The 11,790-nt window shown below is 41.9% G+C and overlaps 2 protein-coding genes across 10 annotated transcripts in view; one reads left to right on the top strand and one right to left on the bottom strand.

Moving 5' to 3' along the window:
- Positions 1 to 659: 659 nt before the first annotated feature.
- On the top strand, positions 660 to 6,238 carry COX6C (cytochrome c oxidase subunit 6C). Of its 2 annotated transcripts, none has more exons than XM_068672354.1 (4): positions 660 to 810; positions 1,512 to 1,639; positions 3,261 to 3,399; positions 6,117 to 6,238. In XM_068672354.1, the coding sequence occupies exons 2-3, from the start codon at positions 1,526 to 1,528 to the stop codon at positions 3,378 to 3,380; spliced, it is 234 nt and encodes a 77-aa protein (XP_068528455.1). In that variant the 5' UTR covers positions 660 to 810; positions 1,512 to 1,525; the 3' UTR covers positions 3,381 to 3,399; positions 6,117 to 6,238. The 2 variants fall into 2 exon arrangements, with proteins under 2 accessions (XP_068528455.1, XP_068528456.1); XM_068672355.1 differs by having other exon boundaries at positions 662 to 810; positions 1,509 to 1,639.
- Positions 6,239 to 8,709: 2,471 nt separating this feature from the next.
- The window catches only part of VPS13B (vacuolar protein sorting 13 homolog B), a 459,168-nt gene continuing 456,087 nt past the window's right edge, over positions 8,710 to 11,790 (bottom strand). For all 8 annotated transcript variants that reach the window (XM_068672350.1, XM_068672346.1, XM_068672349.1 and 5 more), the window contains one exon: positions 8,710 to 10,763. In XM_068672350.1, the coding sequence (XP_068528451.1) occupies positions 10,518 to 10,763 (246 nt within the window). In that variant the 3' untranslated portion in view covers positions 8,710 to 10,517. The remainder of the gene's footprint in view (positions 10,764 to 11,790) is intronic.

Here is an 11,790-nt window from a genome sequence, read left to right as displayed (position 1 = left end):
TGCCTGTATCTTGTCATTTGTTCTGCAGGCTGTCGCTAACATTTGCCTTTTTGTATTAATTCATGCAAGAAAAAACTCTTGGACAGCCATTCAGTTTGGTGCCAGTTACTGCTGCAGACTTCTCTTTGGTTTGAGAAATGCTGTTCAAATCAAATCTATTCAGAGATGCTCTTGCAAAGACTGTTCCCCCAGCTTGCTGCCGGGGCTGTGTGATTTCTCTCCACATTTTCTACTGATGCCTTCCCCTGTTTCATCTCGCCAAACGAAAAGCCCTTCTCCTCAGCTTGAGGGGCCTGTCTCAGCCATTTCAAGTCAGGGTCCCTTGGCTTTGGCAGGCGTTTGTAAGGCTTGAATGAATGCTTAATTGCATGGGAGGCTTTCACGGCAGGAATTTACAGGGTTTCCTGCAAAACCCATGGACTTTTGCTAGGAATAAAGCGAGTGAAAACGAACGACACCACAGGCAGGTGGTGACGAGGCGGCGACCCGCGGCACCACACCACTTCCAAAGAACGCTACAAAGAGAGAGGGTGCCTGGAAGGGATCACACTTTATTGTGAAGCTTGGCCTTGGGAAACTCTACAAATATTATTCCACGTTTTCCACTTTCACAGCGATTTGCACAGAGCTTTGTGGCTCTCTCTCAATCCCCCCCCCCCCCCCCCCGCCACAACACCCCTCAGCCCAACGCGCGCGCGGCGGGGCTTGACCCGCGCCGCTGCCCGTAGCCGCGCGCGGCCCCGCCTCGCGCATGCGCGGTGGCGGCGCCGCAGAGGGCGGGCGCGAGGACGGCGGGGGGCTCGCGCTGAGGTGAGGCCGCGCTCGCGACACCCCCCCCCCCTCCCCCCCCCCCCTCATCCCCTCAGCCGCCCCCTCACCAACGGTCGCCAACGGTCGCCAACCGTCACCAACGGCCGCCAACGGCCACGGCCGCGGCAGCGCGTGACCTCTGCGCGTCCCTGAGGGCGGCGGGCGCCCCTCAGAGGGGCGGCGGGCACCCCGGGCTTTTATTTTGTGTTTTTATTTCGTGCTTTTATTTTTGTATTTTTCGCCAAGTCTAACGGTTTGAAGGTTTTTTTCTGTTTATTTATCGGTTTCTGATGCTTGCAGCAGGCCTGGAGGGATAGGCCCTGAAGGGTTGAGCCCTGGGCATAAATAACATGGACAGGCAGCTATGGGCCTGTCATAATCAGGTTGTGCTTGAGGGTTGCCCATTAAATATTCTGATCACAGAACGGCTGATGTTGTAAGGGATTAAATATCCTCGCCACAGGATGGCCGGGGTTGGAAAGGGCCTCAGGAGATCAGCCAGCCTGCCCACCCTGCCGAGCAGGATCACCTAGAGCACACAGCCAAAAAGGCACATGCAGGGGGGCTCTTGCTTACGTCAAGGTGACTTTTACATGCCACAAAAGGGTATGGTCTTTCTAGAATGAAATTAAAAGTATTTAAGTAGGGCTTCTTGTCCTACAGTTCTTTTCCTTTCTAATATGTTTTTTATGTTCTAGTAGGGAATACAGCCACCATGTCGTCTGCACTGTTGCCTAAGCCCCAAATGCGGCGCCTCCTGGCCAGGCGGATGAAGTTTCACCTCTTTGGGGCATTTTTTGTGTCTTTAGGATGTGCGGCGCTGTACAAGGTGAGAGCACTGCTCATTCAGTCATGAACTGGACTCGCTAGAGTGCTTTAAAATTCATAACACTGCTTTCTTGAGATTTGGGTGAGCTCTTCATCGGAAAGCTTCAGTAATGCATTTTTATAAGGGTATTTTAAGAATATAAATAAATCCTCACAATCTTGAAGAAACAGCGTGAACAAACTGAAGCCTTACACTGTAATTAAGGTCATGCAATTTGTGACAGCTTAACCTTGAGTCTCCGAGGCCTAGGCTGCACTTGATTGTTCACACAGCTGATACTCCTCCTGGTAACTTTCAATAGCCCGTGTCTCTGTCACGGTGTCGGAGGCACTGGAGAGCTGTCTTATATTTTGATTGGCTTCTGAGATCTTGATAATAAACAGGATGAAAGCACCGCCCGTCACACAGAAGCTTTCAGTATGGGGAGGGCTGGTATGGTTGTTTTACCCTTTATTTCTGAGGTAGCAGGTAGAAATGGAGCTTTACATTTCCAAAAAAATCCTACTTACAGATTGCAGTTTGTTTTTTGTGGTCCTTAAAGAGCCTCCTGACAAGGATAAGAGGGGTAGTTGTTCTTAGTGCCTTTACTAAACCTTTCTTGGATCTTACAAGCTATGTTTTATCCCAGGTAATTAGAACATGTGTTCCATTAATTTAATGGAAGAACCAGGTCTTGCTTCACCCACTGAACTCATTCATTTGCAGCATTAAATACTCAGAAAACTATTGATAAAAGCAGCTAGAAATCAAGTTAACATCAAGTTAACAGTGCGGATTTTGTGGTAAATGTCACTAAATGTCTGTCAGAAACAATGAACTTGCTCAGTTAAAGCTCAGCATCCACTTAACGCACCTGTGGAGAGGTCGGCAGGCTTGTGATGAGATCTGCAGTGCGTTTTTTTAATAGCCTGTGGTTTTATACTGCATTTGGCAGCCCCACGTTAATGCATCAGTAGGGCAGCAGGCCGTGGTTAGAACAACTCTGATCTCAGAAGTAATTTACTATGTTATGTGTTGGACAAACCCACCTTAGCCTTTACTTCATGTTTTTTTTTGGCTTTTTGAGCGTATCGTCGTGGCTCAGAGGAGCGAGCACCCGAGGTATCGGGACCACATCTTCTGACATCAGTGAGCTGGAGGATTGCTTTGGGAGCCTTGTCAAATTTTACCAGACTTTTGCAGTTGACCTACAACATAGCACAAATGTGGTCAAGTATTTTGGGATGCCATTTTAACTGCAGTTACAGTTCTGCAGCTGCCCACAGACACATTCAAAGGTTGGCGTAGCAATTTTTATTAAATGTCCAGGGGACATTTGGGTATCAATATAGACAATATGTATCTGGATTTTAAAAATGCAGTCTGCTTAAAAATGCAATGGGCTGTCTTTTAGCTAGCCTTTAAAGGTTTCACTTTAGACATTATTTTCCAGACCAGCAGTCAGGTAGCCTGAACTGTGGATTTGAACAGGAACAAAGCAGTTTTTTAATCCAAGTTCTGTCATTGATCTAAGGCTTTTTTGACTTATATCCACTGCTAAATTTATTAGTGTTAATAGCAAATAAATAAATACTGCTTGTAAAGGTTTGCAAGCTCTAATTTTCTGTGTGTTACTTTCCAGTTTGGAGTTGCTGAACCCAGGAAAAAAGCTTATGCAGAGTTCTATAAGAACTATGATCCCATGAAGGACTTTGAAGCCATGAGGGCAGCTGGTGTGTTTGAATCTGCGCCGCCCAAATGATGGCAGACTGCATTTCCAGGTAATAAGCTCCTCTACATTAGAAAGGTTGGTGGAAAATAACATGCTTCTTCCTGGATTTCTTCCTTTTCTATCAAATAGAAAGGCTCTCCTAAAGAAAAGGGGTACAAATAGCACTCCTTGAGAGACCTGTGGATAATACAAACATGAAGAAATACAGGAACTGGGAAGGGGGAGTAAGGGCAGAATGGGAATCTCCTGAAAACCTTTAGGGCAATTTGCTTAAGTCGTGTGACGTAGCAGACCTCTGCAGGCAGCTGCCTTCAGAACAATTCTGTCTTTGCATAGAGAGGAGACCAAGCTTTTGTGTGAGACGTGCCTGATACCAACACATCGATGCGGTGACATCTTGAATTGTGTAGCTTTGGGCTATCAAAATCAGCTTACGTGTTGTGCTGGTGGTGGCACAGCGACTGAGAAATGGATCTCACTGTAAGAAACAGAGACAGCTTCCACACATCCTTGTGTCTTTGGAAGCTTGTGAGGGGAAAGATAACTGCCCATGAGGGAAATATGTATTTAATACATACGTGTATGTATTTCAATATATAAGTATATGCTTTAAAAAAAAAACAAAACATGATGGCACGCATCTTCTTGTGTACTAAATTCAGATTTTTGCCTTTCTGAATTCAGCTTGAATAGAACTTTGATCACGATACTATTCTCCTAGTGCTTTTTTTTCTTAGAGCACTGCCAAACTTTGTTCTTCTTTACTTCTTACCGTAACACCAGGAAAAAAAAGTCTTTATTTCAGCCTTGTTACAGTTATTAATAAGCACACTCAGTAAACTGCACAGGCTCGTGATGTGACAACTCAACAAAGAATTCCTCCCCCCTTCTAGATCAAGATTTCTTACATTGAGTTCTCTGCTTCTCTTAAAATGACTTCAAACTAATCTAGAATGATAGCTTTTTCATTCTTTTGGAATGTTTTCATATTGTGATCATTATGTGATAATCTGTGGCTCTAATTATCCTGGCCAGCTGGGTTTTCTCAGCCTGTTTGCTTAAAGCAGCAAGATTGAATAAAATAAAACATTTGTACTTAACGCTATTAATACGAAATTCTGTTGTGTGACAATCTACAACTATCTGGTTACCGCATAATGCAATTGGATGAAAGAAGCAGAGCTCCGGCTACTCTAAAAGATTAGAAAAGAAAAAAAAGAAAAAAAAAAGTAGCAGTCCCTTTTTCTCCTTGAGGAAAAAGTGTCTCTTCTTGAGTGATGATTCCCCCCGAGGTAAATAATGAAATGATAAATTTACCTGGTTTTATTCTCAGTAATTCAGCCTCTCCTTTGGCCCTTGGTGGTACGTAGGGACTTTTTAACTTTCTTAGACACTGGAATTGCATTCTTTAGTCAGGTGGCCTTCATCAGCGTGTTCTGAAAGGCCATCTGGTGGTAAAATCATTTGAAACAAACACTGTCAACAATGATCCATGTTAAATATTTAATTGGAATCACGAACGGGATTTTTCAGTGCAAATAGAGCTCCGCTCTGTAAGCTTATGTTCCCATTTGGAACTTAAAAAAATCAAGTTGCACATTGTGTGCACCTGTTAAAATTAAACGTTTCCTAAACATTTCTTCCATTCCTTAATTACACCGGCTCAAAAGAAAATGTGAAGGCTAAATCTTGATATGTCATTTTGTTTGAGCTGCTGAGGCTTTTTATTCCTTATCCTATTTATGTAAGAACTTGTATTTTTCTATAGAATAGTAGGAGAAAAGGGAAAACAATGCCACTGTTTCAAATGCTCTAAAAAGGCTGTGAAAAAGACAAGTACACAAAACAGATGGAAGACATTTTCGTTTTCCTCAGTAATTTAAATCTTAGCTATGGAAGTTGGATGGAGGTTGAATCTGATGCTTTTTTTGGTATAGTTACCTAAAGGGTACGGTGGTCATGCATATTCTACATCTGCTCCCATTTTATTGGAATCTATTTTGTATGTGGCAGCAAATACGGTGGTTTAGCTTCATTTAATACTCACTCTGGAATCAGCACTTGCCCCCGAAACGAAGGAAATGCTAGGCAGGGAGGAGAATTCATTAGTTAAGGTGTTAGTTTGGGAGTCTGTCTGGAGTTTGTTCCTTCTGGGCACATAGAGAACTTGGTATTTACATGTGAATTTGCAGAGTTTCAGCAACCTGGTGTGGACTTTGGGGGTACTGGTGATAGAAGAGAAGCCCAAGCATAAATCTAGGGAGTGTCTTACCTCTGGAGTGTGCTCAGTAATACAATAAAGGGGCGAGTCATGGTGCTAACCACTTGCATGACTCTTGTCATGGAGCACAGCTGGTCTTGGATTGCGTTCAATATAATGTGGAGAAGCAATTTGAATTTGGTTTTCTTCCTTCCTTGGTAGGTTGCCTACACCACTTGTTTCCTCTCTGGCTCCTATCTGAAAGTTGCATTCCTTTCTCTTTCAGGCCCTTAGCAAGATTGATTCAGTTATCAGTGCTGCATGTATAGTGAATCTGACGTGCTGTGCAGGATCGTTCCAGCTCTTGATTTGTTCCATGTTTCACTTCTGTTTGCCACATGAAGGGTGTGTGAATCTTAAACTGTCAGGAAATAACAGGGGGAATTCCTCTAGACTAAACCACCACATAAACATTTCTCCCTCTTGCTTTGCATTCATACATACTAATGTCTTTACTGAGGGTATGAAGTTTGTCCAACATAACTTAATTTCTTTTTATCTTGCAGATCCCGTCCCGTCTGAGGAGACTTGATGACCGAACCTTACTTGTTCACTGAATTATCAAGTGTAATGCACTTCAGTGCATGACACACTCTAATGTATCTCAGTAAATAAAAAATGTACATCAGTGGGGCTTAATTGTCTTCATTAATGTCCAAATGCTTAAAGGCTGGAAAGAGCGGTGGAAAGTCTTCATAAACTGCTTTAGACAACCAAGTCTGTTTTTCTTTCCCCCAAGAATTATTTGCATCTTTGTTTTGGCCAGGTTCCACATTTGATAACAAAGTATATTCTTAAGCAATTACGGCTGGGATGTCTTTGCTGCTGCTGGGAATGTCCAAGAGGCTAGTTGTTACAGGAAGGGAGAGGCAGCATTTCTGGAAGGGTCTCGCTTACCTCTGGCTTCAGAAGTGAACGGACCTCGAGATGAAAGAAACTGGAGGAATTCTGGAAATGCACCAGCCAACCTTCGTATCTTTTTCTGGTGCCATTGTTGTGTTGCCTTCCTTACAGCAGCAGAGTGTTACATCAAGACTTCGAATCTACGCCGCTGCCCACTCCTATGCAAGGTATGTAACTGTAATTAGAAAATGACTCCAAACTGCAAGTAGATTCACATGTATGTGGTGTACAAAGGGAAAGGCAATAAAAGGAGACATAGCAGAAGAGGAAATACTTACTTTAGGACATGAGGGTAATGAAAATGTTTCCATGCTGCTTCTAGACACACACATCTCTTCATATCTGGAAGCAGTCAGCTGAGCACACTTAATTTTGGATACGTTCTGTAGTCCAGGACCTGGTGCTCTACCTTCTGCCTCGTTACCGGCCACTTGGAGCGTGCTTTGTGCGCTGCCTGTAGCTGAGGCTGAAAATACACCAGTGCTACATAGGGCTGGAACTCCTGGTTGCTGAATGGGGGCACTGAGAGGAGTCAAAGCTGATCATGAGAAAGAAGGGGAGGCTTTGTATGAAGAAGCATGACAAATTAAGCCATCTGTGTTGTGTTTGAAGGTCTTCAGTTCAAATCCTGTTTGGAGTAACTCTTACTATTCTAAATGGATCATTAACTACTTAACTTAATAGGTAACTGTGAGCAGCGTTTGGACTAATGAAAGCACGTAAGTAATGTATTTGATCCAGCACATTAATAGGGAGCAACATGGCATGTTCTGTAAAGTTTCTGTAAGTGTGAGGCTGCCTTTGAGCAAAGAAAGAATGTGACATTAGTGGTGCAGGGGAAACCATCTAGTAATCAAAATACCCCCGGTCCTATAAATGTAAACCTAAGCTTAACAATAGCAAATGATACCAATTTATCTTCCAAATGTACAGTATAAACAGTGTGTGCCATTAAATACTGACTAACATTTTCTCAGCCATGTCTGCAGGTTTAAATAGCCAGGGGTCTTCAGTCATGCTGACAGCTTCGGAGGCAAGGAATTGTGCTGCTGCCAGGTGTGCAGGCTGGAGGAACTGCCTCCCTCTCAGCTCTAGCCCAGCTAATCCTATCGGTTCTCCTCTATTGTTGCATCTTACAAACAATTGGGAGTGAGCCCTGGTGTGGCACAGGGAAGGCCTGCGTGAGCAAGACCCTAATCAGCTTCTTGTTACAGCAGCTGGCACGCTGTTTGTAGGAGCTGCAGAGCTGAATAACACGCCTGTCTGCCCTGAGACCATCTCCAACCATCTGTAAAGGTTTTTGCTATATTTATACATATATGAAATAATATATAAAAGGGATTGTTTGATCTAAACTACTTTGGGGAAGGGCTCGCCTTCCATAAGCCTGAGTGTGCCTCCAAATTTTTGGCTGGCTGGCTTTATTCTTGAGTGTTTGAGGAATGATTGATTGTTCTGGAAGCAAACTAAAAAGATAGATTTGAAGTTGTGAGCTCTCCAGGTCTAAAGAGCACTATGAAAGTAGGTATGCTCGGAGGGTACACATTGGAGTGCTTTAGCAGCTAAGTACAGGCAGCTGCTCTTTGGACAACTTTGTTTTCATAGTTCACACAGCTCATATGTAGGAGAGGCTGATTTATATGCCATCTCCACACATGTTTCCATACATGTGGTCAGAAGGGGGAGAAAGAACCTGCCTAATGCAGTAAAGATGCTAGCTTAATTCATTGAAGAAGAGTGTAATTCAAGCAAGTGTTTATTCCAAGGGAATATAATTCAGGAAAAACACAAATAACAGTTTAAACAATGGCTGCAATCTACAAACTTTTAGGAAAAACCACTGCCTTCCCTCATCTTTTACAGGTGTGTTTGCATCCCCTTGGCTGGTTTGTGTCCTACCTCCATAATGAACAGATTAGGCTAATTCACATGGTGACTATAGTGCTGTTTTGATTCAGTTACTCACAAAACCATAAAACTTTTCAGCACATGTTTTGGCAAGCTAATCATCAGGTTTTTACTTCCAGCGTATTGTCATGATCTATTGCATTTTCTGGTACAGGACAAAATCCAGTCACCAGCAGGAATCTGGTGGGGTCGGTCTACATGAAGCTTGCGTGTCTTTGTTGTCACTGTTCTACACGATGACGGCTCATTCACTCGTAACCGAACGACCAAACAGCTCACAAAAACAACTCTTATAGCAATAGCTTTATTATCTTTAAACAAACTCTATATTACAATTTATGCACCAATATGCAAAATTAGAATTATTAAACCATTTCCATAAAATACCGGGAATGAATTGTATGTATATGTACACTTTTTCTTAAAATAGTGTTATTTAAACAATGACTCAATTATTAAATCACTATGAAATGTTGATAATTAATAGGCTTATTTCACATTCAGAAAGAACAACTCAGATCCCAGGCTACTGTATTTCAGTACACAAGAGACACGGCTTTTAGAAATATCTTTTAACAAAGCAGAACTCACGAGAAAAACGTTACAAATACTACATTCTTATGTACTGTGCTTTTGGTCATATCAGGTATGCATAGAAGGTATTAACTAACTAAAGCAGATGTGTTTGCTCAAAATGATCAGACTTGATTCCAGTTCTTGTCTCTAATTCTGGCCGTGTTCAGGAATCCCCAGACAAAACGAATGTCCATATACGTATAACAGGGGAGAGAAGTTACAAGCACAGTTGAGAACCAAGCAGTTTTTTTTTTTTTTTTTAATAAAGCTGCTCTAGACAGATTTGGTTTATAAAGTAACCTCACTGTGCCTGGAGAGAATGATTTCTTGTCTACTACAAACTGTAAAACATCTGAAAATAAGACACTTAGAAAGCTCATTTGTCTTGATGTGTTTAACATAGTATTCTTAAGTGTACTGTGATGGCATCATAACTATTAATGTAATCGGACCCCGTGGGTCTTTACTTTTGGATCAACCCGAAAAAAAAGATCTCATTTTGCTTAGCAGAAACATATCTGAAAGGTCGTATTTCTAAATATCCTTGTTTTAAATCACTTCCAAGATGATAAGCAAAAAATGAATTAGGGCTTAATTGAACATTTACTACATGTAGTGGTGGCAGATCAGAAGGGAGAGAGACCCAACAAGGCTATATTTAGCACCTGCACATCTACGGTACAATGAGCTTTAGATTCTTAGTAGATTTTAAGGAGGCAAAGCTCTGGTTCTTAAGTTTTTGAATTGCATGTTACTGGCTTCCAGCTAATGACCAGACAATGCACAATGTCATATATACATTGAAAGTCCTGAAAATTTGATGGTGGATGAAATAAACTTTCTGTATACAGACAGTTTTAAAAATAAATTCATGTTGTAGTTCATGTTTTGTTCTCCAAACCAGACAAAGGCACTAGTTTACATTAAGGACTAATGTCCTGCAAAACTTCAGTCAAATAAAGGAAGCTATTTTAAGGTTAAAGTGGTGCTAAAACCCAGCTGTCACTAGTAACTTAAAACAGCCACACTGGGTTTTTCAGATTTAGTGGGGGAAAATGTTTTGCCTCAGGATGTACATGTTGGGGGGAGTGCGTGTGTGGGGGGAAGGCTCAGCCTTGAGCAAGTTTTTACAGCTGAGTTATAAACCTGGTTTATAACAGAAACTGGCAGACCCTAAAGTATGATATAGTATGTATTGATATATATTTGGTGTGTGTGGCAAAAATGACTCTGTGCACTCAATTCTTCCTTATTCCCTGATTTTTGGTAATTGAAAGAAAAAGGATTTTGATTGACCCATAGTCCGAGGCTTTTCCCTTTCACTTCATTTGTTTGCTAGAACACTTCCAGCACTAGTATCTTGGCCAGGGAGCAGGAATGTTGTCAAGGTTAGAAAAGCTTAACTTCATTATAATCTCCTACTTCAAAAATTACATGCATCTCTACTCGACGTAGGTTACTGCAGAGAACGCATTATGCTCGAAATGGTACGATATTACTACATTCACCACAAATATTTATTAAAAAAATCCTTTCCTCAGGGCTTTGTTTTTCACCATGGTGAATTTGCTAATGAATACTTGGGCAAAATTTGGGTCAACTACATACTGATACGTTTTCATTACAGTTGGAAGGTGTTCAGCGGCCACGGCTTGCGGTGCTGGCATTGCAGCGGCAGCGGGGGCGAGGTGGTAAGATGTCTTTGTGACGTACTCCACGAGGCGGTTGTACTGCTGTTCTGATAGTCTCTCTCTAGCTCCATCTGCCTGAAATAAGGCAACATAAAATGATTACTTGACAGTAATGACAGTAAAATGATAATTGACAGTAACTGAACTCAACAGTGAAGACAGTAACTTGCAGATCACTTTGTAGAGTTAAAAACCTTCCTCCCTGGGATCTTGCTTACAGTAGTTTCATGGATGTTTTAACCAGCAGAGCTCTCCTGTAGTTCAGTGACTGGTGGAATACTCCTTTCCTTTGCTGTTTTGTACAGTTCTATCCTGAGATGCTCTAACTCCTACAATTACCTTAAAGGAGGCTATAGCAAGGTGAGGATCGGTCTTTTCTCCCAAGCACCAAGACAAGAGGAAATGGCCTCAAGTTGCACCGGGGAGGTTTACATTGGATATTAGAAAAAATTTCTTCACTGAAAGGGTTGTGAAGTATTGGAACAGGCTGCCCAGGGCAGTAGTTGGGTCACCATCCCTGGAAGTCTTCAAAAAATTTGTAAAGCTTAGTGACATGGTTTAATGGTGGACTTGGCAGTGCTAGGTTAAAGGCTGGACCAGGTGATCTTAGAGGTCTTCTCCAACCTAAATGATTTTAACTCCACCATAGAAAGGTCTAAGCAGTATCTGCAAAGAATTTCAGGGATGGACTCCACACACCTTGCTCAAGAGCTGATCTTTACAACACATCAGCTCTTTGTAAACAGGAAAAGCATCCGAAGTCCTCTTAGAAAAACATCAATAGCTCCCAGCAGTGTTTATCAGTTGGACAGCATTTATAATTAGCAAACCTTTCTCTTGCAAAGTAGAATTTATGACAACCCACAGCCATTTCTGGGAAGCTAAGTAAGTCTTTCAGTTACTTGATTCAGAATAAGGACTAGAAGCTACCTTCCAGGTGACTGGGTTATCTATGACTGGATATATCCATTTGCCTCTGCTGACCAAAGAAGCACCCATGTATATATATATATATATTTTTTTTTTTTTTTTAAAACAAAATATTTTTGCTACAGATGGTTTGGGCATGTTATTAATGGAGAAGAAATTAAGGTATACATGC

Source organism: Anas acuta, chromosome 2 (assembly GCF_963932015.1).
Source record: "Anas acuta chromosome 2, bAnaAcu1.1, whole genome shotgun sequence".
NCBI lineage: Eukaryota > Metazoa > Chordata > Aves > Anseriformes > Anatidae > Anas > Anas acuta.
The sequence above is the reverse complement of the archived record's forward strand: the minus strand, read 5'-3'. Positions and strand labels throughout refer to the sequence as shown.